Below are 27,838 nucleotides of genomic sequence, written 5' to 3'. Positions count from 1 at the left end.
AAGAATTTTACCAACATTAATCAAATCCAGTTCACTTTGAGTTATTAGCCTATAGGGATTCACATACTTTTTCCATCTTACACTGTAAATATTTACACAGTGTGTTCAATGTGTTCAAAGACAATGTGTATTTTATTTAAAAAAAAAAAAAAAAACGTCTGTGATTTCCAACAAGAATGTCAAATTTGGATTCGTCTGAGAACACTTTTCCACTTTGAAACAGTCCATTTTAAATGAACCTTGGCCCACAGGACACGACGGCGCTTCTGGACCATGTTCACATATGGCTTCCTTTTTGCATGATAGTGCTTTAGTTGGCATCTGCAGATGGCACGGCAGATTGTGTTTACCGACAGTGGTTTCTGCAAGTATTCCTGGGCCCATTTAGTAATGTCATTGACACAATCATGCTGATGAGTGATGCAGTGTCGTCTGAGGGGCCGAAGACCACGGGCATCCAATAAAAGTCTTCGGCCTTGTCCCTTATGCACAGAGATTTCTCCAGTTTCTCTGAACCGTTTGATGATGTTATGCACTGTAGATGATGAGATTTGCAAACCCTTTGCAATTTGACGTTGAGGAACATTGTTTTTAAAGTATTCCACAATCTTTTTACGCACTCTTTCACTGCCCATCTTTACTTCTGAGAGATTCTGCCTCTCTAAGACATCCCTTTTATTGCTAATCATGTTACAGACCTGATATCAGTTAACTTAATTAGTTGCTAGATGTTCTCCTAGTTGAATCTTTTCAAAATTTCTTGCTTTTTTTAGCCAGTTGTTGCCCCCGTGCCAACTTTTTTGAGACCTGTAGCAGGCATCAAATTTGAAATGAGCTCATTTAGTGGATAAAAGTGTAAAATTTCTCCCTTTAAACATTTGTTATGTTATCTATGCTCTATTGTGAATAAAATAAAGGCTCATGTGATCTAATAAATTCACCTTTTATTCAAAAAATGTTGTTGTTGTTTTTAGTTAATTTAGTAGTTTAGTTAGTTAACAACACTGTTCTTAGTATAGTTTACAATATATTCATGTTTATCCCTCTACAAGCTTGGTGACAGAAGTTCTAATAATAATGTTCTAATAATAATGGAAGGACTGATAATAAACACTTTGTGTAGTTGATTCTTTTAATAGTATTTTAACTTCATATAGCAGGCTGAATACATCATACAAGAAATGACTTAGCATAGCTTCATCCATCAAATACAGGAAGTTCTTTGTTCGCTGCAGATACGTTGAATTTACTTTTGCTTTCTCTTGAATTACCGCCACTACTGAACACTAGAGGTGAGGCTGCTCTCTTTGTTTTTCTCCTGTGCATGTTTGAACGTGTTTTTAAGAGTAATTTCATGTGATAATTATTTAGCTGAAACTATTTATGCACTCTTGGGGCTTCACTAAAATTGTAAAGGCCTGGAAATGGACGAACTAAACACCCTGCTAGTAAAGCAGAACTCAGAAAATGTCTCAAAAGTTTTTATTTTTTGTTAGCTTGTCCTAAATCATTTTCATTGGATGTAGCGTGGTTTATGTAATCTGTCTTCTCTTTCAAATGGCGGCGTAACATGTTATTAATGCAACAGACTGGTGCTTAAACCCTCAATGTCAAACATGCCACTTTTCAACCAGAAAAGAGAAATATGGCTTTAAAAGACATTGTATATACAGCTTCTGAGCATGTGGAGAGAAACAGCACACTCTTGATTGTAAATGGAAAAATAGTTCTTAACTGAACACAAAACCACAAGATGAAGAAGGCAGAACTTTCCACTGAAACTGTGCTACTCTTTTGAAATAAATAACCCATGGCATGAACACACGAACTCGCTCTAAATTTGGTTGTGGTGCATGTATAGATATGCATTTGTGGTTTTTCATGTTGAAAAGCTTTCTCTAGCTTATGCTTTGCTTCATCACACACTTTCTGCTTTGCATGTGTTCATGTTTGAGTATCCAGGCACATTAAGTTTTTCTTTGAGTTCATCTACATCAAAAATAAAGACTTTATTGGAGATGAATTAAGCTAACATCAAACTGTCGCGATGTTGTTACCCCCTAGATCAGTTTGGGAATGTAAACAGTTTGCCAAAACGTCAGGCAGGATTGCAGAGTCGTGCTGTGAAGTGATCTTTCATTCAGTCTGATTCAGAGCTATTTAGAACATGATACTTGCTGATAATATTACAGGACTCCAGGGTTCAGGCCATTTGACATGATAGACTTCAAATTGGTCAAAAAAAATTGTATCTTTTTTATTATTTATATATTTTTTATATTATAATATATTACAGGGGTGAGGAACATTGATCCTGGAGTGCCATTGTCCTGCAGTGTTTAGCTCAAACCCTGAAAAAAACACTCACCTGTCACTTTAATAAAATAAAAAATAATTAAAGCATCACCTTTATATTCACAAATTAAAATGAGGATAAATAAAAATGATCAAACTGAACCCCCTTTGAAGATTTATCCAGTCATCATTTGAGATATAAAAACCTGAATGCAAAAGATTTTAATTAAATCATTATTCTAAAGGCATTGTTATTTATATATATATATATATAATATCTTTATTTTTACTAATTATGCTGCAGATCTGCACCAGAAACGTTCTCTGGCCCTGTTGCAGATGACAATTTTTGCGATAGCAGCTGCCAGCAGTCTTAATGCCACCCAGAGAAGAATGTTTATCTATCTCTATGTTTTTTATACTATTAGAAGCCATTGTCAATGACTTCATTCAGCACAGTGTACAAGACTATGCTGAGAATAACCTTTAGTTGTGTTTCTCAACCTATAGTAATTCAAAAACGGTGTAGCTGCAGTGTAAAAAATGTAAGAAATAAAAAAAATAGAAAACAAATGAACAATCTAAAAAAGGAAAGTGAGATTAGCACATATAACAACACTTAAAACGGTCTCCAACTTCCTGGAACAGACACAGGAAACACGTGCACATGTTGCAGAGTAGTAAGACCTACACAGTTCATTCATATATAGCCTATATGAATGTATGAAATATAAATATATGCTAACAAAAAATATATATTTTCAGGAAAAGGTCCATGCCGTACAGAAACATATGCATCCAGTCTTTTTGCAGACATGTGTTATAGATTGGCTCATGTAGGCTGACTCTCTGTTGTGTTTCCTCTCTGTGAAATACTGCCTGGTGCTGGACAGATTTCTCTGAACTGGCTCAGTGGCCTGTGATTACAGCTGTCAGTCCAGAGAAGCTTTCAACAGGTGTCTGAAATGGACTCGCTGTGTCTGTTTTACCATTTGTACATGCTGCAGTGTTTCTCAGAGGAAAGAAAATAGCCATAAATTATATTAACATACAGATCTTTTTTAATTAATTAATTAATTAATTAATGAAAGAGACAATTAATAGTAGTTGTGTTAAATTGTAAGGAATTCTGTGTACTTCGAAAGAGACGAATGTGCAAAAATGTCTATCAGGCCCATAAAACCTTCAAACTTAAAGTTTTTCAATTCAACATCCATTTTTTTAAGAAAAGGAGAAAATAAGTATTAAATAAAAAAGAATGCCAAAAAGGGGCGTGTATGATTGTCTGTGTGTGCGCGCGTGCGCGTGCGCGCGTTGATCAGGAAGCTGAACTGCCTCGGAAGTCTTTTGCCTTTCCTGAGGCGACCAAATGGGTACTTCTCATTTTCATTACTCCGAAACCTTACACAATTGAACCCCTTTAGGTTAGAAGGGCGAAATAGAGCAGAGTAAATACAATCAAGCGTATATTGTCCTGTATACGACGAATAATACACGTTATTCTTCCGTCGCGTGCTCGCAGCGCCACAGCTCGTGAGCTCGCGCTAATCACATCCGACTAGCCCCTCAGGTGAGTCTTTTTATACGCATTTTAAGACTATAGCGCTATTGTCTCAATGTGTTCTGCTGGAGTTTCTTCTAAAAATGTTGTTTCGTGTTATTTTGTTGATATTGTGTCTGCCTTTGCGCGTTTTATGCCGTTGCAGATTGGCTAATGGGGCTAGTGTTAGCATAGCGGCTAACAGCAGAAATTTAATTTATATAATAACATTCCTTATTTTGGTAGCATAATTGTGCGACTCAGTGTGCGATTTAATTGTGTAACGTTAACTTATAATAATAAAAACGATAAAATGCCTTTTATTGTTCATCCAGATTATGTTGGTGTTATTCTGAGCACATTGAGGTTGAATTTTATTTCTGTAATTAAATAGGCCTATCCTTTTTTTTTGTTTTTGTTTTTTTTTAAACACCTGAATAAGTAAGGCTGTAGATGATCGTTTCAAGTCGGAGGTATAGTTATAATGTGATTGCATTTTAACTATTTTTCACCATTAACATGAAAGAAGTGAAAACGAAAGTGTATTGAATACGTCTCATAAAATGGCCTTTTTTTGTTGTTGTTGTTGTTTTTTGTTGTTGTTTTTTTGCTTTTTATTGGCTTTTGAATTTAGATTTTACCATCTAAATGGATCTGAAAAAGAATAGTGTTTTCCATAATGTCTGGATATAGTGAGCTGCATGTCTAGACAGCAACACAATACTTAGTCAGTAGTCACTTGTTTGGACGTTTTGAGCATCTACGGATCTAGATAGTATTTTGGGATCTCAAAATCTAGTGAAATGTCTAGTGAAAAATCTAGTGCCTATGGAGTCTAAAATAGCTAGGTAGACAGCTCCATGGGTTTTGAGACACAGCCAGTGAATGTGCTCTGTACTGATGATTGGATCAATGCAAATGTTTTTTTCCAAAGTATTTCCTGAATAGATTAGAAACTAGCTGCACTGGTTGAGCCGGACTGTCTCTTACCCCAAAGGACTGGGTGATTATTGTCCTGTTCCTGCTTTGACTAGATGCAAATATATAGATTATATGCATACAAGTCTGTCATGCTAGAAGACACACCCTGATCCCACAATGAAGAATGCTGCGTATCAATTAACTTCTCATGTTACTAGATAAATGCATCACACCGGAAAACCAGGCTTTGTGATGTTAACCTCGCAGAGTAATTGTTGACAACTTATGTAAGAAATTTTGAGCAGTCTGCACTCTCAATTCTTTTCAGAAACATTAGAGTCTTGTATGTTTTACAAATATACTGCCTTAATATGCACTGCTTTATTGCAAATGACTTCTGCAAAATGTGCATGATATTAAAGGAAGTGATTATTTTGAATGTTTAAGGATCTGAAACTATTTCACCCTCTATTTTCTGGCTCATTTAATCTTTTTGGCTCTCAACTTTGTCCTTATCTGCTGCATACTTTTAGAGTTTTTTTTTTTTTCTGTTAATATTTGATTTATCTAGTCAACACAATCAGAATTCATCCATAGTGGGTCAAGGTAAAAGAAACACTGATCGTAAATGTTAATCAGCTCAGGTGCAGATGTTTGAAGACAAATAGTGTGTTTTAGTTGCATCAGTTCCCGTAAACAGGAATTAGTTTGGACTGGTGATTCAATACTACTGTAGTATACTGGAGAGATAACAGTAATCATTGTCAGCAAGGCTTATAAATATGTTACTATGTTGAAAAATAGAGTAGACATTTTAGACAATGGCCAAAACAAAGATGTAAATAAATTTACAACCATCTCAGAACAGCTTATATATATTTTATATTAGAGCTGCAAAAGAATTTAAATACTTGCATGACCTGCAAGATTTAATTAAATATTTTTAGTTTTACTAAATGCACATTTTTTTCAAATGCATTTTTTTTTTAATACTGCAAAATCACTCATCATTTCTTTTTCCTCTATTGATTGCAGCCCTAATACATCTAATGGCATAAATAACTACAATTGCAATTATTATTATTTCTTTGTTGAAGTGTAATGAATTAATTATTGTCAAAAAAGCAAAAAATAAAACAACTAAAAGTCTGTTCTGCTTATCATTTATTACCGGTCACTTAAAATGTAAAATTTAGTCTCTGTTTTGCACAACAAACAGATAATTGAGATGTTGTAATGCCTTTGTTCTACTAAGTTTTTTTATTATTATTATTTAGCTAGTCTGTTTTTGTTGGCGTTTGGTTGTTTTTTTTTTTATTTTTAGGGGTCTTTTCTCCACAGTCCTACTTTTGTTTTTCTCTAATGTTTTTTGATTCTGTGTGAGAGTGATAGCCTTGTGTTCATATGATTCTCTTTTCAGGTCTGAAAATACTGTGAGCACAGAGATGTCCAAGCCCCCGAATTCTGCTTCTCGGTCCCGTTCCAGGTCTAGGACTAGATCACGGTCCTACACACGATCTCACTCGAGGAGTCGCTCCCGCTCGAGATCCAGAAAGCGTCGCTACAGGTAGGCAAAGTCGCTATGAAATCGAAATTGACACTATTTGCTTTGTTAGTGCACATCACTAGTCTTGAGGTGAATAGTTAACCCGTGCAAGTTAATACACATTGTTCGGCATGGTAATCTTTAATCAAAATCAGAAAATTTGCTTCCACTCTGGAATGGCGTTCCCTTTCTGATAAAATGAGTTTGACGGCTTGGGTAGAGTATCCTTAACCACTCTCTTCTAACCGTCAGTCTGCTGTTATCAAGAGATGGAGAGGAGGTGCAATAAAATAAAACCCCGCCCTCCATTCAATATCACGTTTCACTTGGAAATGCGCCACAACACTGAAGTAAAGTTGGCTGCAACTTCCAGTTCACGCAGACTTTAATGGATTCTAGCCACTTTCTTTGCAACAAATTGATGACTGGAATGCCATTTTAAATGGGGACAAATTTTAAGCTGCCCTAACGTCATAGCTCAATTTAAAAACCGCTGCACCTAATCCTGCCCTTAAATAAAGTCATTTAATATTAAAATAGCCGTGTTAGACAATAGTGTTGTTCCTCCTTTTCTAACTGTTTCTCCTCTAACAACCCACCTGTATTTGTTGTTTTTTACGTGTCGTATGAAAGTTAGTTTAAAAATGGTTTCCTTTTGTCTGGCATGACTACCTCTTTCCACTGCATGTGGATTAACATGTCCCTTTCACAATCGGGAGTTTGCTATGCTGGTCGATAAACGTTTGTCATGATTAGTTTTCCATTGAAAAAGTGCAAGTGGTAAGACATTCTCATGTTGGTGAATGTTTGGTTTAGTCAGTGGTAAATTTTGGCCACAGTGCTTGTAGTAAACCTTAAAATGTTGTAACTTTATGCATTGCCAGGTTTAGGTAATGAATTCAAGTTGCAGTTCCATTTAAGTGAAAACTTCATATGTAATTTTAGAAGATGTGATGAAGGCATAGACAGCATAATCTTTTATACAGTGGTAAAAGGTGTTGTTAGAGTTGCAACAGTTGTGAAATTTACAGGACTTGATATAACACTTTTTAAACATTTTGCTTGTTGTAAAAACCCATCAAGGACAAGTGCCATTTGTGTAAATATTGATCCAGTAGCGCCATCAAGTGGTCATTAATCATAACTGCATCTTTCTCTCTTTTTCTATCTGTAATCTTGTTTTAATCCTCTTTCTGTGCTTTGCATTTTCCTCTTTTCTTTTAGTTCTAGATCAAGATCCCGTTCGCATAGCAGGGAGAGGAACTATCCTTCTAGAGATTTCCAGGGCAATCGTGGTTATAACCGTGGTTTCCGTGGCTACCGGAGGCCCTTTCAGTACCACCGGGGCAGAGGGCGTGGCTACTTCCCACGAGGGAACTATCACAGAGGTGGGAGCAACTATGGTTACCGTTCCAACCATGGTTCCAACTGGCACGGCCACAGAGACCAGCAACAGCCATACGACCACCAGTACAGCCCTAGGAGGGGGCGCTCGCGTTCCCACACACCACGGAAAAGATCACCAAGCCGAAGCCATTCGCGCCATTCCGGTAGATCTTCCTCAGGGCGTTCCAGACGTTCCAGCTCTTCCTCCCGCTCCTCATCCCCACGACGACGCAACTCAAGTGCGGGACGACCCCATGCCAAAGAAGCCAAAGGAAGGGCTTCACCAGGTGAGAGCAAAGGAGCAAGCAAGGAAGCATCCAAGCCTACAGGAAGCAGCCCAGAGGAGCCCGGTAGTAAGTGGGAAGGCCTATCTGACTACGAGACCAGTCCCAAACGCAATGTCGCGTCTGCTGGGGGTCAGTCAGAGATTAAAGTGTCCCTTTCTGGAGGTGCCGGCAATGGCGGTCCACTGTGGCGAAGCATTGGCCCTGCCAATAAAAGTCCACCGGAAAAGACGTCAACCCCAACTGGCTTTGGGTTCTTCACAAAGGAAGACTCGAAGACTGAAGACAAATCGGCCTCCATCTCAACTGCTTTCAAAAAGTATGTTTTTGATTTTGGAATTTGAATGTTTTCCCTCTCTTTCTTTTGTCCTCCAGGCAGTTTTTAATCAATCACCATTCTCTCAAATGTGTTTAGTCCTTGTACAGCAACAAAGATCCTTGGAAGAATAGAGCTTATAATGGAAACCAGCTTATTTCAAACTCAAATGTCACAAATGGGCGTTTACCTGTGCTATGAGGTTGTTTGCAATCCCATAATTTAGGAGATAAACTTTAAATGATGTAAGTATGGGGAAAAAACTCAATCCTGGTTAGTCGTGTCTGCATTGCTGAAAAGTTGAACCATAAGTTTGCGCATGTCTTAAATGTTTTTGTTGTAAGTAGGCTTTCTTATTTTGATGTTAAAGGTTAGTGCCAACTGGTTTGAAAATGCAAATGTTTTCTAATAGGGTCTGCTTCTTCATAATTAACGTGTGATCGTCCACCTCAGGTTTTTGGCAGAAAAGAAAAAGCCCTTATCAGACAGGGATAATGGAAGGGGTGAGGCTTTAAGCTTGGGCGACGCTGACAGCGAGAAGAGCAGCAGTAAGTCTAGGGGCATGTTTGAAGCGTCCGAATCTGGATCAAAGACCGACAAAGGACTTCCTTTTCTGGATGCCGAGGAAGAGGAGTATCGCCAGGAAATGAAAGACAGGAAGACTGAGGAGGAATCCAAGTATAAAGACAAAACCATTGTCACGATGCGGGACTTAACCGAAGAGCGTTTCGGAAAATGGGATGACAGCATCTATCTGTCCAACAAAGATTCATCAAGAAGGGATGAAGATGTTGAAGAGGATCTGGATGAGGAACTTTATCGCAGTCGGAAGCATGCTTCAAGAAAAGAAGAGAAGGCCTCCAAGAAGAAAGAAAAGAAAAAAAGCAGGATCAGTCCATCCTCTCCGTCGCCATCTAGAGTATCAGAAAACAGAGGAAGGCCACTGTTTCCAGCTGCAAGAGAGGCCTCGCCCCCAGCTAAATCCTCAGCGAAGAAAGACCCACACTTTAATTTCAGTATAAAGGCATTCACTGATGGTGGAGAAAGGTATGAATTTTAAAAATCACTTAATTTTCTAGTGTAATTTTTTTTTTTTTTGTATGACAACGTGTATGACTCCACTGCTTTCACTCAGCTCATCAGGTGCATTATCTAAAGAAAGACATTTGTCACGGGATCTTGTGCACCCTGGTAAAAAAGATCATGAGGAGTTTCGGTCGATCTTCCAACATATTCAGTCTGCTCAGCTTCGCAGGAGCCCTTCAGAGCTATTTGCTCAACACATTGTCACTATAGTACATCATATTAAAGGTAATTCCAGTCTAATCTAGTGGTTTTGTGCAATTTTACATTTAATTCTACACTTTGTGCTTTGAGGTGCCTCAGGGTGCAAACCTAGGACCGTTTTTGTTTGTGAAATTTGGAGAATTTGTCTTCAATTTTGAATATATTAATATGGTGGCATGTAAGAAATTATTTTTTTCCTACTCTCTGAATGTAGCTCAACATTTCAAGTCATCTGGGATGACTCTGAATGAGCGATTTGGAATATACCAAAGAAAAGCCGCAGAGATGGAAATGATGAAGGCGAGGAAGAGTCCTGAGATCCACAGGTAGGTGTATTTGCACTCATGTATCTCATGGTTTGAATGCCTTGTTCCCCTTTTCCTTTCTTAATATTTTGTTTTGCATGTTCTTTCACAGGCGAATCGATGTGTCTCCCAGTGCTTTTAAGAAGCACTCTCACCTGTTTGAGGATTTCGAAGAGAGCAGCTACAAGGTGACACAGCGTTTTCAAATCTGAAATTCCTGCCCAAATGTGTACCAACTGAAACAGCAGAAATGTGCTATGAGGTGTATAATGCTAATGCACAAGATCCCCAATCTCAGTCTTGTATTACTGAGCGTTACGCTCTCACCCTCCAGAGTTTGTCGTATGATTAATCGTGGGTACATACTTGCCCAAACAAAATGGCTAATCAAAAGGAAGTGAAAATTGATCCTGTGTCCAAGCCTTTCAGTGGACCGCTAACCAATGCAATAGTAAGTATATCTCCTCAAAAATGTGTTTATGAAAAGAAAAAAAAAAAAAAAAGTGAGGATCAGTACTAATCAGTATTGGGAAAGCATGGAGCATGCTGCTTTCCCATGAAATCTGTGCGTTTTTGTTTTGGTCGTTTTTTGTCAAAGTCTCACGTGTTAATAGACGTCTGTCACGTTTTCACTGGGTGTCGAATATATTATGTTCTATCACATTACTTCTTAAAATTGCACATGTATTTCATTGGTTTCATTATAACTTGGCCAACATTGGCCAACACTGCAAAGTCATAGAGGGTGACTAAATAAAACGAGGATTGAATTTGAGGTTATTCCTAAAGATGACCAATAGATGTTTTTCAGCTGGGTTTTGACTGTCATTGTCTCATCTGCCATTTCAGTGTGAGACAAATGTTCTCAACCTCCTCTTCTTGTGTTTAGGTTAATCCAAAATGAATAATATATTAATTCATAATAATGTTTAAAGGGTTAGTTCACACAAAAGTAATTTCGGGTGCCTTCAAATCTGTATCCGATTCTCTCATGCTCCTTTGCGATAAAGTGAATGAATGCTGTCAAGTTGCAGCAATCGCATGAAAATAGTCTAAACTAAGTTGTTAAACTTCACATTCATTGTTTGGAAAAGAGCACTGAACATCTTCTGTGAAGAAAGAAAGTTATGGGTTTGTAATGACTTGAAGAAATGAGAATTTATTTTTGGATGAACTATCCTTTTAAACTTTAAGTTCAGTGGAAATCATATTGTATTTCAAAACAAAATGATTTTTTACTCTTATCTGTTTGCACTGTATTGATTCAAGAAAATGTGTTAATTATTTTGGACATTGTTGTGTCTCCACAGGATCATGGTAAAAAACATGAGGGCGATTCTTTGGACCTTCGTTTGGCTATTGAGCGCCGTAAAAAGGATCCTAAACGAGAGGGGGGAAAGAGTTCAGCTGGCTCACGCACACCCAGTCATGAACTCTCCCCTGACAGATCCTCCAAACACAAGAAATCAAAGTATGTTTAAGATGTTTTTTGATTCTTACTGATGAATAATATTTGAATAGTACTTAGATTCTGGGTCATGTTGTCTTGTGCTCATTTACTGGTTGATTTAATATATTGGTTTTCATTTACAGTGGAACACTTTATTCATATGTAAACCATGTTTGGAAGGCAGCACTGTATTATTTCTCAAACATTCTATTTTTAGTGTTCTATAATAGTAATTTCTGTAATTCTCTGGTTCTAATGTTCTAATTCAGCTAAATGTACAGACTCACTTTAAACTGTGCAGATAGTTTCATTCTTTTGCTCTATATGTGTATATAATAATGCCAATCATTTTTCATATTTTTCTCAAAATATAAAGCTCACAATTCAAAATATAACAGACCATATTATAATTTTCATGGCAATGTTTTGGCATAACGAATACGGATTTGTCATTTATTGCATTAATTTGTGTACTTTTTGCAATTTTTTCCCCTTCTATTTAACTTTATTGTGCAAAAATGGTGTTATGTTGTGTGTTTATTCTCATACTTGTCCAATAGGTGGCAAAGCAGCTCGTATGTGATACAGAATCAACCTAAAACATTAGTCTAACTTTAACACTCATTCTTTTTGCTGCCTTTCAAGCACTATTTTCTTTGGGAAATGCAAATATATACATTCACGTCATATTTATCCTCATTCTTCACCTCAATGTGTACTGATAATCATTGTAGAATTGCTTATATTACAGCATTTGCTTAGGCTGGACTCTGTCTTTTACTGTCACAAACAGTAAAAGATGTTAAATTATAACTCTTCATAACTGTTATTTCAAAACATGCATTTTGCAGTCACTCACTAGACGATTTTTAACTCTGTTCTCCCACATTCTAAAGGAAAAGCAAGAAGAAGCGTGAGCGTTCACCTTCCTCCTCCTCCTCTTCCTCCTCCTCTCCTTCCCCTCATCCGTACAGAGGAAAAGAGTACCATCCGGAGGAGCACATGGAAGGAGGAGGGGGTTTTAACAAGGCCCGCCTGGGGTCACGGGAGTTCCCTGGGTCCATGGAGCGCGGCCCTCGGGACTATGAGGGCCACATGGATAGGGGTTATGAGAGGGGCAGAGGAGGATATGACCGAGGAGGATATGACAGGGGTCGTGGGGGTTACGATCGGGGATTTGTAAGTATCTCAGAGTTCTCTGTGAAATTGATATGACTTATTGATCATTGAGTTACAAAAGAAATTTGTTACTTTATTATTATTGATTGTCAAACTTTGTTCCTCTCTGGCTTCATTCCCAACCCTGTTTTAATTTGCTATCATAAATAAGCCTAATCTGAAATGTTGTCTAGGTCACTAGGGTTTAGGATGGATAAGGCACTACAAAATCTTCGAAATTTTCCCTCTCATTCTGTGTTTTATGTAAATTTTTCTGGATGGTTAGGTTTTAGTGGTTTAGTTTTAATAAACTTTTTAGTAAAAAGCATGTCTAATGATTTGAATTCTTAAAACTTTAACCATTTAGCCTAGTTATTTATTAAAATTGAAACAATAGTGCCCTATGCCCTTTTTCAGAAATGTTGTTGTCCATTTTATTTTTTTTTCACAATTCTTTTTCATGAATTAATACAGATTTATTAAGCAAAATTGTTGTAATCAAATGAATGCATACAAATTAATCTTTTGAAGTGAAGTTTAACAATTCATTTGATTACATTTTTTGGCAAAGTTCTGCATCACAGAGGTTTACTATGGAAGCTTGTTTTCGTCACTTAATAAAAATATTAAAAAAGGTAATAATGACTTTTTTATCTAAATTCTGACCTTTTCCCGCAATTGGCTGATGTGAAGTCAGAATTGCATTATAAAGCCAGAATTGCATTATAAAATCAAAATTGCATTAGAAAGTCAGAATTGGTTATAAAGTGTTTTTTCTCAATATTGAGTTTTTTCTCATGCAATTGACTTTTTTATCAGAATTGCGAGATATAAACAATTGCAAGTTATAAAGTCAAAATTCCTTCATATAAACTCGCAATTGCATCTTTAAAGTCGCAGTATGACTTTTTTTCTCCGAAGTGAGATTTATATCTTGCAATTCTGACATAATGTGAAATTGTGAGTTATAAAGTCAGAATTGTGAGAAATAAACTTGCAATACTGAGGAAAAAATGTCAGTCTTTTTCACCCACAATTGGACATTATAACAAAATTCTGAGGAAAAAAGTCACAATTGTGAGAGAAGAATTTTAGTTTATTTCATGGCGGAAACGATCATAGCAGGAATTAAATATTGAGTGATATTAAAAGATGTTTTAATTTTATTATTATATGTAATATTACATAATGTACAATAGTAACATTTCAAGTTAAACCAATTTTTATTTTGGTGATTTGTAGTGAAGACTTTTGAGTTTCTGTGTGTATTTGCCAATGAATTTTATGAAATGCTGGTGAAGTGACTCTCAGAGCTTCTCTGCAGATGAAGTTCACGTGGAACGTTCACACAGTGAGACAATGAAACTCAAGCATCATGAATGCTTGTGTGTGTGTGTGTGTGTGTGTGTGTGTGTGTGTGTGTGTGTGTGTGTGTGTGTGTGTGTGTGTGTGTGTGTAGACAAAACTGCGGTGGTCATTCACACAGTGACACAGACAATGCAGACTTCATATTTCAATAGCAGTCTTTTTGCAGGTTATAATCACAGACAGTAATGCATTAATCACAATTTGATTAATTGTACAGCACTACTTTTGGTTTATTCTTTAGAAATGTGTCAAATTCCATGACTTTCCACATTATACAGTAAATTCCATTTTCACAACTGGATTCTGTAATTCCGCCCGCTTTTGTATTTGTGGCACAATGATCCTGAAGTTGTTTCCCATATATCTTGGACGTCTCAGTTGATCTGCTCTTCTCTTGTATTTAGCAGCCCAGAATGAGAGGGAGAGGATGGAACCGAGGAAATTACCCTGGCAACAACACCAATAACAACCCTCCAAATATGGGCGGCCCTTCACGCCCCCCAGAGGAGGAGTGGGACCCAGAATACACCCCGAAGAGTCGGAAGTACTTCCAGGTGTGATTCCTAGCTTTGATCTCAGATTCACGCGCCCCCCTAAACTTTACGCTAAAAACAAAAACTGGTGGTTGGTTGCTTCGCATGTCGCTCAGACAGTCCCTTCCTATATAAGTGCGCAATTTTGGGACTGAATAAGCTGCATGGTGGCCAGTAGGAGAGTTTCAATTTCCTTCTCTCTCGTCTAACTGCAGCATGACGACCGGGACAAGGAAGGGGAGATGAAGTGGGTGGACACTCGGGGGCGCGGCAGAGGGATTTTCCCCCGCGGCAGGGGCACCTTCATTGTTCGAAAGGGTGGCGGTGGCAGCCCCAAGTGGACCCACGACATGTTCCAGGGCAACGCTGAAGAGGGAGAGATAGAAGGCGGCGCAGAGCACAAAGACGACGAAAAGTCTGGAGAAAGCACTGCTTCCAAGCCATAGATGGATCCGCGTCCATTTGTGTCTGTTCTCCTCTACTGTCTCGAGCTCAGCGAGAGCCCTCGGGAGAAATGCATCCTCGTGTGTTCAGGTGTTGGACTGTGCCCCATACGGTAGAGCCATGTCATTTTATAGCATCACATGATCTGCTACTATTTTTCAGTTTTCAAATTTTTGTGTTTTTTCTGCTTGTTTTCGAGGTTGTGGGGGGTGATTTGAAAATAAAAATTCAGTCATTCATGTTTCATTTAAAAAGTGCAATAAAAAATCCATGCACTTGTGCCTTAGATTTAACTGTAGTTTTATGATTCCTTTTTTTTTTTTTTTTTTTTTTTTTTTTTTTTTTTACTTTTTAATTTTGATTCTGCCAGTAGATTTTCCCTTTTCTATGTTTTGGAATTGCATGTAAATTCACTCATTTATATTTCACCCCTTTAATTTTATAATGTCATTGGTGTACGGTTCAGTCTTATTGGAGCATATCTCTTGCGGACCAATACACTGTGTACTGGGCCGACTTTCTCGAGAAAATTGTCTGTTAAAAATGTACAGAATCAGATTGTCCTGACAAGTGGGTTCTCATCTATATTTAACGTCCAATTTAGTTAATTTTCTTCCCTTAAATGATGCCACTAATGACTAAAAAAAGAGTCCAATTTGTGAAGTGTAAAAAAATTTACTTTTGTTTTCTATTTTGAGCAACAACAAAAAAAATCTTGTCAGTTTTAGATCATTCATGTGATTTTAAAGTGTAGATAATAATAGAACATTCAAAACTAAGCTTGTAATGATGCATTTATTGCATTATTGTGTTTAAACTATCAACCAAAATGTAAAATAGTTCATGCTGCATGTTTAGATCATGTGGTTTTTCTTCCATTGATCTCTGTACTGCACTGTTCAGTTGTGTTGTAAGGATACACTGGGGGACTCGACTGCTTTCTTTAGAAACCTGCTTTGTGATGACATTATACTGTAACGCTGTGACGTTCTCTTAACATTTACAATCTGTTAATTCAGTGCTTTCAGTCTCCATGGTAAATTTCAAATAAAGGCCGTCCTCTGTTTTACACATAATCTTGTTTTTGTTTCGAGTTGCATTGATCTTGCTGCTCTCGACAGCTGGAGCTTTTAGTGATTTGATGATGTTCAGCTGTAGTACAATGTGATGTGAGCCGTCTGATGATTAAAATCTCATATTGCAGTGCAGTTACAGGTTTCAGGATGTCCATTCATGCTCCTGCAGAGTTTAGCTCCAACTTGCTCAAACACATCTGCCTAGATGATTACCTGGTTCAGGTGTGTTTGATTTAAGATTGGAGTTGAACTGCAAGAAGCAGCGTTAGACACCCCTGATTTACAGCATGTATAGTGCATTTAAGATTCTTAAAAGGTACCTATAATGCCCCTTTTCACAAGATGTTATATAAGTCTCTGGTGTCCCCTGAATGTGTGTGTGAAGTTTCAGCTCAAAATACCCCACAGATCATTTATATAGCTTGACAAATTTGCCTCTGTTTGGGTGTGAGCAAAAACACGTTTTTTGTGTGTCCCTTTAAATGCAAATGAGCTGCTGCTCCCGGCCCACTTTCCAGAAGAGGGCGGAGCTTTAACAGCTCACGCTTCGGTTGCTCAACAACAAAGCTGGAGAATCTCATGCAGCCACAATGAGGATTGTCAGTAACGGTGTTCAGCCTTACATTGTTCAAACTGGAGTCGACACTGATGGAGAGACTCAGGAAGAAGTTACAACTTTAGTGGATAAATTTATGTAGTTGCTGTGGAGTTGATTCAACTCATCGACTCGCATGTGCCGTCATGTTAATCTTCTGTGCAAATCCAGCGTTGAATTGACCCTCGTTTGTGAAGCAGTCCGGCGTAAAATGACACAACAAAAACACTCTACTACAACAACTCTTCCTCTTCTCTTAAAGCAGCCCAACATGGCCTCACCCCCTTTGATCCATGTTCCCGGAGGCAGGGTTTATGTAAATTTAGGGGTTTGTGATGTCACTAACCCAGGAAGAAGCTCGTAGTCCCTGCCAGCCATTTGTTGTAGTCCTTAAAAAGCGATTTCTGTACACAATAACTCGAGTTTAAAAAGTGAAATCATAATCAAGGACCCCTTTAATTTGTTTGTTGTTTTTCTGTTAATCACATTTGCAAAGAACATCCATTTTATGTTGCTAAATACCTTTCTGCAATTTAATTAATGGAACTGTCCAATGGCACTCTTTGCTCAATTTATAAAAGCATTCCTGAGGGTTTAAAAGCCTGTTTTTGTGCCTCCTATTATTTCTTCTGTATTATTTGGGCTTTTAAATTTGTCTAATACATCTAATTGTGCAACTACAGTTCTAGGTGGATTATCTTCTGATTATTTATTGTATCCTTTTTTTTTTAAGATGGGGGAATAGGGATATGGAAAAAGGAAACCGGAGGAGAGATAGTTGAAAAATTTAGCAAATAATGGAAGGTGAAGGGCTGCGTCTCATTTCTCACTTATGCACCATGTGTGAAGATTGGGTGTAAATATTTGGTTTTGTTTTTATTTTAAAAGTACATAGTGTGTATATATACAAACATTTAAGTTTTAAAATGTATTTATGGATATAAAAAAATGCAAAAGAAAAAAGTGATCCATAAAAACTTACAAATGCTCATTCAGAAGACAAGGGCTTGTGAAATCAACCTCAAAACAGAAATATGCAAATCAAACTCTCACTCCTTCCCTTTTTAAAGGTATATTACACCTAAATCACTTGCGCAGATAAATGTCCTGTGAGGCATTTCATATCTGCATATGGTGATGAGAAAAAAATTAGTTGTGAGGAACATTTCAAATTCAATGCTGTCACCAGGTGTGGTTCTCTGTATGCATGAAACAACTGCGTCCAGAAGATAAGACACGCTACTAGAGATAGTGAACTCGACCGAGTGTTCCTGTGCCGGTGACGAGTATATCCGGCTGTCCGTTCCTCCAGATCTCCCTGACGATTCGTTCTCTCTCCTCCAGTCTTCTGGCTCTCTCAAGCTCTTCCGCTGAAGCAAACACATTGACGCTCCTAATGGTTCCGTTCAGCTGGGTCTGATCGCTCAGGGGACTCACGGTGAGCACTGGGACTTCTAGGTCCTCGTCGTCTCCTGCCTCACTGTCATCTTCTTCCTTGTCTTCCTCCTCCTCGCTGGAATCTTTTAGTCGTCTCTTGTCTGGTGTGGAGGGCGTTTTTGTCTTTGAACGCGGTCGGCAGGTGATGCCCAGTATGAGGAGGACCAGAGCCAGCAGAAGACCTGAACACACGCCCAACATGAAGTACAGCGCAAAGCTCTCCATGTTCCCTGTATTAAATAGGGGAGGGAAATTGTCAAGAACATGCATCATATTTGAGCACAAACTCAAAAGAAGAAATTCATATTAATAAATTAAAGGGTTTGTACACCCAAAAATAAAAATTAATTACTGTCATTAATTACTCACCCTCATGTTGTTCCAAACCCATAAGACTTTAGTTCATCTTTGAAACACAAATGAAGGTATTTTTCATCAAATCTGAGCCAGTTCTTCTGTTTCTGCATTGACAGTTACGCAACTGACACGTTGACGCTTCAAAACATCCATAAAGAGATCGAAAAACTAATCCATCTGAATTGAGCAATTTAGTATAAATTTTCTGAAGAGACTTAAATTGCTTTATATGATGAACAGATTTAATTTAGGCTTTTATTCACATATAAACATTCATCAACTCACACATCAGTTGTGGTAAACAGAAGCTCAATCATGCTTGCTTGCGAGAACCAATGAGGTTCGTTCTTGTGCTATGCATCACTTTGAGCTTACACAAGAACCAGTGAGGTTCATTCTCGTGTTACGCTTCAGCGTTTGAGCTTCAGCGAGAACCAATGAGGTTCATTCTCGTGTTACGCAGCACGTTTGAGCTTCAGCAAGAACCAACGAGGCAAGAACCAATTCATTCTCGTGTTACGCAGCACGTTTGAGCTTCAGCAAGAACCAATGAGGTTCATTCTCGTGTTACGCAGCACGTTTGAGCTTCAGCAAGAACCAATGAGGTTCATTCTCGTGTTACGCAGCACGTTTGAGCTTCCGCAGCAAGAACCAACGAGGCAAGAACCAATTCATTCTCGTGTTACGCAGCACGTTTGAGCTTCTGCAAGGTTTGTTCTAATTTGTGAAGATCTTCATTTGTGTTCCGAAGATGAACAAAAGTCTTAAGGGTTTGGAACGACATGAGGGTGAGTAAATGATGACAGAATTTTAATTACTGGGTGGACTAACCCTTTAAACAACATTCAAACAAAATAAAAAAAAAATGTATTAGTTATTGGGAAAAATGTATTAATGTATTAATTTACAAACATAACCGTTCAGAAGTTTGGGGTTGGTAGGATTTTTAAATGTTTTTAAATTGTAAAATATTATTTCAGTTTAAAATGTATTCTCTTTAAATAGATCCTTCAGAAGTCATTATAACATGCATATGATTGAGTAAAATTCACCAGAATTTTAATTTTTTATTATTTATTGATTTTACACTAAAGAAAAACCCCAGAGAAAAAGAGAAAGAAGTCTTTAGGGATATTTAAGCCATCTCTCATGAAGTCAGAGGTGTCAAGCCAAATCAAACAGAACACTTAAGTCCACGGAATGGCTTGTTATTGTGTTCTAGAGGTCAGAAGTGTGATGGGGCATTAAGTTCAGTAAAACTGATCCAAATCTATAGCGCTTAGCCAAGTGCCTTTCAGCGCTTGAGCTCTTAACCTGGGCATTAATGAACCATTTGTGTTGAGCTTTTACCTTTTATATGTGCGTAAGTAGCCATGCTGTTACTCAGCAGCTCCATATCTTTCCGTATGGGGTTCATGTTGGCTTCTTTTTCTTTTCTTTTGTGCTTTCTTCTCTACTTTATCACACCTCGACCTTCAGCTCCTGTGGTGGAAAAACAAACATATGCTTAAAGGTGCAGTAAGTGATTTCTGAGAATCATTGTTGAACACAGTTGATATCTGAAATCAACCCAAACAAACACACCCCTCCCTTCATTTCTCCGCCCCCAAAATGCATGAACACACAATGCAGTAGATGAAGCAAAGCAAAATAATGCCTTGTGAAATTAAAGCGAAGATGACAAGGAAGCACGAAAAATGAAGGTACAGTACACAAGAGTATATACAAGCAAGAGTTCGTGTTAGTCGTCAACAACTCCAGACAAACAATGACACTCAAAACTGTCCTGTTACTATAGCTAACCAATGTCATTCACGTATGGAACAGAAACAACACAACCTCGGCGTCCATTTTCAGGCCTTTCTGCTTAGGATTCTCCAGCGCTGGAAAGCTTTTGTAATATTAACGTGGATCCTAAAGCTCTTGTCTGATCATAGCCCTTCTTTTTCCAGTGATATTCCTCTGATCTTTTCTCTTTTATAATGTCTCTCAGCCATCTCTCTTTCAACAGTCTTTCTTCAAATCTCCCTCTTGCTCACTCTCTCTCCTCCCTTATCAAAGCCCATAACCAAAAGTACACTTTTGCACACTGTGTTGTAGCCCAGTGTTGAGTTGCGTGCAAAAATGTACTTTTGGTTATGGGTTTTGAAAAATCAATTGTAATAGTTACACTTGCATGCTTTAGTATCGCAAGGACAACTAAAACAACATGGCCCGCCATGTTTAATTAGAAAAATACGCCCTAACGTGTTTATTTTGGCCCCTGAGGCTGAAATTGCACTAAGTGTGCCATTAAGGAGCATTATATATCATCTCTTTCCACACAGGCCATTTGTTACTGCTGTTGTTATTGCATTGACCCAGGTCTCACTGTTTGCTCCCAGACAGATTTTCCCATTTTTCCCACAGGAACCGAGATTTTATGAAGACGTTCACATGCTGCTCGGGGTCTGCGTGGGACTCTTCCCTGGGAAACTGGGAAGGATCCAGCTTGTGTCACTCTCTCCAAGAAGGAAAAGAGGAGGAGGGGGAGTATTAAAGCCGAACATCTGGATTTCCCAAGCCATCATGTGCTGGAGCCACACGAGTCCTGGATGTGTGCTTGGCAGGAATCTCCTCCGGCCGAAGTGAGAAAACAATAAAAAGCATCAGACTTTAAATGCGGTGACTCCCTGTGTGCGTCCGCACCATAAAACCCGCAGTCGCTGAGACCATGCCGAGATCACGGAAGAGGTGCCATGTTATTGTCTTCCTGTTTGTTTCCTCTTGGGGCCTGTAATTACAGCAAACCGTAATCTACGCCATCAAGGCCCAAAGTCTCAGCCGCCCCGATCCCTATCTGCCACACTCTTGGCAGAACAAGGGCACATGTTTAAGTACACTAGTGTGAAGCACATTATGTTCACTTTCATTATTTGTCTTTTATTTGTACTTTTCTACTGGTCAAAATGCTCTATTTTTCTCTACTTTTTGAAGATCTCATTTTTGTGTCATTTAATTATCTTATGTTAATAATAATAAACAGACACAAATAACATCTTTGGAAACAGTAAAATCTCTAAAATCTCTCGAATGTTAATATTCTTAAAATTATATAATATATGAATATTAATTATTAATAGTAGTAGTAGTACATAATTATTGATGCAAGAATAACAATATTTATTCATATATATATATATATATATATATATATACATACATTTTAATACAATAATATTTATATTATTCAATATAATAGTAATAATAATAATTAGTAGTAGTATATTGAAAATTACATTATATAAAATTAATTAAAAAATTTAATAATAAGAATGTCAACATTATTATTAATATTATGTTTCTTACAATTTTATATATATATATATATATATATATATATATATAAAATATGTAATTATTATTAATATTAGTAGTAACAGGCATACTAGTAGTATTATATTGATAATAATTAACAATTCTTTTTAATACTTTATATAAACATAAGTAACAAAAAGTCTATTGATCACTGAAAGAGCAAATTTTGAACAATAAAATGTTCAAAACTTCCAGTATTTAAACGTTTAAATGCAAGCAGGGATTCTTGTCATGTGGGTCTCAGTTTTGTGATCGCTCTGCAATCCTGTAAAGCCCTTCCAGCATGATTTAGCAAACACAAACTACATTCCCTCACATAAACAAATGACAAACAGGAACCAGGATACCAGAAATATAAGATTACACTAAAAGCTTGTAAACACTGTCAAGTTCTGCTCCAAGTACCAATTAGCGTGGGACGTATGCCACAAGATCCAAAAATACTCCCGTTACCAGACAGTGGCTAACTGGCCTTCAGTTCTCCCCCACAGCTGTGAATCATCAGCACAGGACAAAACAGCTCTCAAACATACCATCTCCCACCTGTCAGACCTTTTCCCAGAAGAGCAAACCTGCAGAAGGGCATGTAGCAGCAGATGTCAGATAACCTGCTGAGCTCATGCTTTTCTCTGTATTCTCTAATCAGCAATCTGTTACAGCATCTTTTTTTTTCAATGTCACAAGAACTATAGTCACATATAATGTGATAACAACATAACAACATTAGCAATAGTTTGCTCAAAGGGTTTATTTATCATTTAAAAAATGTAAGATATTGGGGGAGGGGGTCAGAATTGCGAGATATAAACTTGCAATTAAAACAGTCAGAATTACAAGGAAAACAAATCAGAATTGTGAGGAAAAAAGTCAGAATTGCGAGGAAAAAAAGTCAGAATTGTGAGGAAAAAAGTCAGAATTGTGAGGAAAAAAGTCAGAATTGTGAGGAAAAAAGTCAGAATTGTGAGGAAAAAAGTCAGAATTGCAAGGAAAAAAATTCAGAATTGTGAGGAAAAAAGTCAGAATTGCAAGAAAAAAAGTCAGAATTGTGAGGAAAAAAGTCAGAATTGCAAGGAAAAAAGTGAGAATTGCAAGGAAAAAAGTCAGAATTGCAAGGAAAAAAGTCAGAATTGTGAGGAAAAAAAGTCAGAATTGTGAGGAAAAAAGTCAGAATTGCCAGGAACAAAGTCAGAATTACGAGGGAAAAAAATTCAGAATTGCGAGAAAAAAAAGTCCGAATTACGACGGAAAAAAATTCAGAATTGCGAGGAAAAAAGTCAGAATTGCCAGGAACAAAGTCAGAATTGTGAGGAAAAAAGTCAGAATTGTGAGGAAAAAAAGTCAGAATTGCGAGGAAAAAAGTCAGAATTGCCAGGAACAAAGTCAGAATTGTGAGGAAAAAAGTCAGAATTGTGAGGAAAAAAAGTCAGAATTGCAAGGGAAAAAAGTCAGAATTGCAAGGAAAAAATTCAGAATTGCGAGAAAAAAAAGTTAGAATTACGACGGAAAAAAATTCAGAATTGCGAGGGAAAAAGTCAGAATTGCCAGGAACAAAGTCAGAATTGCGAGGAAAAATAGAATTGCGATGGAAAAAGTCAGAATTGCAAGGAAAAAAGTCAGAATTGTGAGGAAAAAAAGTCAGAATTACGACGGAAAAAAATTCAGAATTGCGAGGAAAAAAGTCAGAATTGCGAGGAAAAATAGAATTGCGATGGAAAAAGTCAGAATTGCAAGGAAAAAATTCAGAATTGTGAGGAAAAAAGTCAGAATTACGACGGAAAAAAATTCAGAATTGTGAGGAAAAAAGTCAGAATTGCCAGGAACAAAGTCAGAATTGTGAGGAAAAAAGTCAGAATTGTGAGGAAAAAAAGTCAGAATTGCGAGGAAAAAAGTCAGAATTGCCAGGAACAAAGTCAGAATTGTGAGGAAAAAAGTCAGAATTGTGAGGAAAAAAAGTCAGAATTGCAAGGGAAAAAAGTCAGAATTGCAAGGAAAAAATTCAGAATTGCGAGAAAAAAAAGTTAGAATTACGACGGAAAAAAATTCAGAATTGCGAGGGAAAAAGTCAGAATTGCCAGGAACAAAGTCAGAATTGCGAGGAAAAATAGAATTGCGATGGAAAAAGTCAGAATTGCAAGGAAAAAAGTCAGAATTGTGAGGAAAAAAAGTCAGAATTACGACGGAAAAAAATTCAGAATTGCGAGGAAAAAAGTCAGAATTGCGAGGAAAAATAGAATTGCGATGGAAAAAGTCAGAATTGCAAGGAAAAAATTCAGAATTGCGAGAAAAAAAAGTCAGAATTACGACGGAAAAAAATTCAGAATTGCGAGGAAAAAAGTCAGAATTGTGAGGAAAAAAGTCAGAATTGCAAGGGAAAAAAGTCGTAATTGTGAGGAAAAAAGTCAGAATTATGAGAAAAAAAAATCTGAATTGCGAGGGAAAAAGTCAGAATTGCCAGGAACAAAGTCAGAATTGCGAGGAAAAATAGAATTGCGATGGAAAAAGTCTGAATTGCAAGGAAAAAAGTCAGAATTGTGAGGAAAAAGTCAGAATTGTGAGGAAAAAAGTCAGAATTGTGAGGAAAAAAGTCAGAATTGCAAGGAAAAAAATTCAGAATTGTGAGGAAAAAAGTCAGAATTGCAAGGAAAAAAGTCAGAATTGTGAGGAAAAAAGTCAGAATTGCAAGGAAAAAAGTCAGAATTGTGAGGGAAAAAAGTCAGAATTGTGAGGAAAAAAGTCAGAATTGCCAGGAACAAAGTCAGAATTACGAGGGAAAAAAATTCAGAATTGCGAGAAAAAAAAGTCTGAATTACGACGGAAAAAAATTCAGAATTGCGAGGAAAAAAGTCAGAATTGCCAGGAACAAAGTCAGAATTGTGAGGAAAAAAGTCAGAATTGTGAGGAAAAAAAGTCAGAATTGCAAGGGAAAAAAGTCGGAATTACGAGGAAAAAAAAATCTGAATTGCGAGGAAAAATAGAATTGCGAGGGAAAAAGTCAGAATTGCAAGGAAAAAAGTCAGAATTGTGTGGAAAAAAAGTCAGAATTGCAAGGAAAAAATTCAGAATTGCGAGAAAAAAAAGTTAGAATTACGACGGAAAAAAATTCAGAATTGCGAGGGAAAAAGTCAGAATTGCCAGGAACAAAGTCAGAATTGCAAGGAAAAAAGTCAGAATTGTGAGGAAAAAAAGTCAGAATTGCAAGGAAAAAATTCAGAATTGCGAGAAAAAAAAGTCAGAATTACGACGGAAAAAAATTCAGAATTGCGAGGGAAAAAGTCAGAATTGCCAGGAACAAAGTCAGAATTGCAAGGAAAAAAGTCAGAATTGTGAGGAAAAAAAGTCAGAATTGCAAGGAAAAAATTCAGAATTGCGAGAAAAAAAAGTCAGAATTACGACGGAAAAAAATTCAGAATTGCGAGGAAAAAAGTCAGAATTGTGAGGAAAAAAGTCAGAATTGCAAGGGAAAAAAGTCGTAATTGTGAGGAAAAAAGTCGGAATTATGAGGAAAAAAAATCTGAATTGCGAGGAAAAATAGAATTCTATAATTTATAATTCTGACTTTATATCACAGAATTCTGAGAGAAAAAAAAGTAAGAATTGCGAGAAAAAAGTCAGAATTATGAGATAAAAAATTGCAATTACATTTTTTATTAAGTGGAGGAAACGAGCCTTCATACACCAGCCTCACATGGTTTATATGTAATTAAAACAAACCAAACTACATTTTTATATTTTCTGAACAAAATATGAGTGGTACTTTCTCACTGCCACGGTGCTAGGATGTTGTGGGTGGTTGCTAGGGAATTATTGTACAGTTGCTAGGGTATTGTGGATGGTTGCTATGGTATTGCTTTGCAGTTGCTAGGCCATTGCTATACAGTTTTTGTGGGTGGTTGCTAGGGCGTTGCTAACGTGTTACTATGCAATTTCTAGAGTGTTGTTGGTGGTTCCTAGGGCATTGCTATGCAGTTGCTAGGATGTTGTGCGTAGTACCCAATGCATTGCAATACAGGGTGTTCTCGGTGGTTACTAGGGCATTGCTAGGTTGTTGTGGGTGGTTGCTATAATGTTGACCAGAAGAGTCAGCTCTTATGTCTCTGTGATACTCTGGTCTTCAGATATGACTCAAGTCCCTTCTTCAGAGTGAGACTTTTCACCCAGTTATATTTTACAGCAGACAAAAATAGTTTGTATAGCTCTAATCCACCCATGTTACATTTAATCTTAATTTTAAAAATCAACTATAGTTTTGATGCTTTATGCCTTTAACAAAAAATGCAGTATTTAATTTCTTACCTTTTCTAATGAACCATCATTTAAATCCAGAATGTCCCGGCAGAAGAAAGATGAGTCCCGTATCCAGAGGCGGTGTGACCTCACCAGGCTGGAAGATGAAGCGGGAACACTAAACTCTGAGAGGTGCTTGAGTTCCTCAGCTCTGCTCACACATGTCTGTGCCTGACATCAGGAGACGCAGCAGCCCTCTGTGGTCACACATACACAGCGTCTCTCTCACTGCGACCAGACCATAGAAAAGCAGTTAGGGTAAAGGGAGGTGTTTCCTGTCAGAGGGGAAAATAGAGTCAGGGAGGGGCACACGACATGAGAATTTACACCCTCGGGATGGCAGTGCGATCCAGGCCACATTTCACACCCGCTGGTCAACAGATCATTGTAAACCTCTTCTTCAGGTCCACACATGTATGTCTGAATGTGTTGTATGGGTGTGTAAACCACAGTAAAACCTACTGCTTGTTTTCTTAAAGCTCAGACGGACTATCCATGCTGTGCTGAATGAAGCAAGTATAGAGTTTAAATGTATGGTCTGGTGTTGTAGTTTAAACACTAAACAGCGGCCTTGAATAAGAGACGTTTTGATGCCAAGTACCCTAAAGTATGACAGTCCCCTCGTGAAAGAACCTTTCAAGGCAGTTATATAATTTAAGCCCCTAATAAAAAAAAATAGTATGAAATTATAAAAACATTTAAAAGAAAAAAAGAAATGGCATATGTTTATGCTGTTATATAGGCAAAATTTATTTAAATATGTAGATGCTTTTCACAATAAACAATGGTTTAAATCAGTTTTACACAGAATAACATAAAATCCATACCATAAAAAAATAAAAAATTTGATGAATAAAAAGTTAAAAAGAACAGCATTTATTAAAAATAGAAATCTTTTCTAACAATAGAAATCTTAACTATCACTTTTTATCAATTTAACATTCTTGCTTAATAAAAGTATTAATTTTTTTCAAAAAATGAAAGAAAGAAAAATTACTGATCCCAAACTTAGTGTATATTGTTACAATAGATTTTTATTTTAAATAAATGCTGTTCTTTTTTTTTTTTAATCACGGGTTATAAAAAAATTAAGCAGCACAACTGTTTCCAACATTGATAATAAATCATCATATTAGAATGATTTCTGAAGGATCATGTGACACTGAAGACTGGAGTAATGATGCTGAAAATTCAGCTTTGATCACAGGAATAAATTACATTTTAAAATATATTCAAATATTATGAAATATTATTACAATTTAAAATAAGTGTTTTCTATTTTAATATATTTAAAATGTAATTTATTCCTGTGATCAAAGCTGAATTTTCAGCATCATTACTCCAGTCTTCAGTGTCACATGATCCTTCAGAAATCATTCTTTGAATAGAAAATTCAAAAACAGCATTTATTTGAAATAGAAATACACTTTTGGTTAACTGTCACTTTTGGTTAATTTAATGCATCCTTGCTCAATAAAATAATTAATTGTTATAATAAAAAAAATTGCTGACCTCAAACTTTTGAAAGGCAGTAGTGTATATCATTTTTCCCTCAAATTAAGAAAAGTATTTTCTCTTTGTCTGACTCATTGGTTTATCATTAAAATCATCAAAACACCAGCTGATTAAAAGGATTTTGTACAACCACACCCTGCTCACTTTTTCTTCAAAAAAAAAAAAAAAAAAAAAAAGTTTTTAAAGTTCTAATGTTTACGAAAGAAGCCAAAATAAATGCCCAAAAGTAATGATAATGTAAAACTCAAACTAGCCTCTTTCTATTTCTGTTTGTCTTTCAACATTCAAACACTCGGGCACCTATGATGTCTCTTTCAGCGTGTGCAGGCTTGAATAAGGCCGACCGCCCAGCGTCTGGGACGGGCCACGTCTAACGTGCCAGAG

At 37.0% G+C, this 27,838-nt stretch overlaps 3 protein-coding genes across 7 annotated transcripts in view; 1 reads left to right on the top strand and 2 right to left on the bottom strand.

Annotated features, from left to right (window-relative positions):
• LOC125276113 (E3 ubiquitin-protein ligase TRIM39-like) overlaps nucleotides 1-27,838 on the bottom strand; it is a 302,026-nt gene that overhangs the window by 90,900 nt on the left and 183,288 nt on the right. The window lies entirely within an intron of this gene.
• On the top strand, nucleotides 1,152-15,909 carry thrap3b (thyroid hormone receptor associated protein 3b). 5 transcript variants are annotated; one of them, XM_048203516.1, is made up of 11 exons: nucleotides 1,152-1,292; nucleotides 6,177-6,323; nucleotides 7,527-8,291; nucleotides 8,742-9,335; nucleotides 9,424-9,599; nucleotides 9,790-9,901; nucleotides 9,993-10,068; nucleotides 11,191-11,351; nucleotides 12,227-12,509; nucleotides 14,261-14,410; nucleotides 14,605-15,909. In XM_048203516.1, the coding sequence occupies exons 2-11, from the start codon at nucleotides 6,202-6,204 to the stop codon at nucleotides 14,833-14,835; spliced, it is 2,670 nt and encodes an 889-aa protein (XP_048059473.1). In that variant the 5' UTR covers nucleotides 1,152-1,292; nucleotides 6,177-6,201; the 3' UTR covers nucleotides 14,836-15,909. The 5 variants fall into 5 exon arrangements, with proteins under 5 accessions (XP_048059473.1, XP_048059475.1, XP_048059472.1 ...); XM_048203518.1 differs by lacking the exon at nucleotides 1,152-1,292 and adding an exon at nucleotides 3,418-3,865 and having other exon boundaries at nucleotides 14,264-14,410; XM_048203515.1 differs by lacking the exon at nucleotides 1,152-1,292 and adding an exon at nucleotides 3,418-3,865.
• On the bottom strand, nucleotides 16,880-26,210 carry eva1bb (eva-1 homolog Bb (C. elegans)). The gene is made up of 3 exons (XM_048203718.1): nucleotides 25,949-26,210; nucleotides 19,649-19,780; nucleotides 16,880-18,171 (listed from the first exon to the last, which is right to left on the bottom strand). Exons 2-3 carry the CDS (start codon nucleotides 19,713-19,715, stop codon nucleotides 17,747-17,749), a joined length of 492 nt encoding a protein of 163 aa, XP_048059675.1. The 5' UTR covers nucleotides 19,716-19,780; nucleotides 25,949-26,210; the 3' UTR covers nucleotides 16,880-17,746.

The sequence above is a fragment of the Megalobrama amblycephala genome, linkage group LG9 (assembly GCF_018812025.1).
Source record: "Megalobrama amblycephala isolate DHTTF-2021 linkage group LG9, ASM1881202v1, whole genome shotgun sequence".
Taxonomy (NCBI): domain Eukaryota; kingdom Metazoa; phylum Chordata; class Actinopteri; order Cypriniformes; family Xenocyprididae; genus Megalobrama; species Megalobrama amblycephala.
Note: the sequence above shows the minus strand (reverse complement) of the source record. Positions and strands in the feature narration are given on the sequence as shown.

What these genes read in the sequence shown, in the direction of transcription:
- thrap3b (XM_048203516.1), top strand. Translation starts at nt 6,202, where the DNA reads ATGTCCAAGCCCCCGAATTCTGCTTCTCGGTCCCGTTCCAGGTCTAGG. An exon ending in TCCAAACACAAGAAATCAAA is followed by an intron (nt 11,352 to 12,226) that starts GTATGTTTAAGA and finishes CACATTCTAAAG; the next exon opens with GAAAAGCAAGAAGAAGCGTG. An exon ending in AGAGTCGGAAGTACTTCCAG is followed by an intron (nt 14,411 to 14,604) that starts GTGTGATTCCTA and finishes GTCTAACTGCAG; the next exon opens with CATGACGACCGGGACAAGGA.
- eva1bb (XM_048203718.1), bottom strand. Translation starts at nt 19,715, where the DNA reads ATGAACCCCATACGGAAAGATATGGAGCTGCTGAGTAACAGCATGGCT. An exon ending in TACTTACGCACATATAAAAG is followed by an intron (nt 18,172 to 19,648) that starts GTAAAAGCTCAA and finishes TATTTAATACAG; the next exon opens with GGAACATGGAGAGCTTTGCG.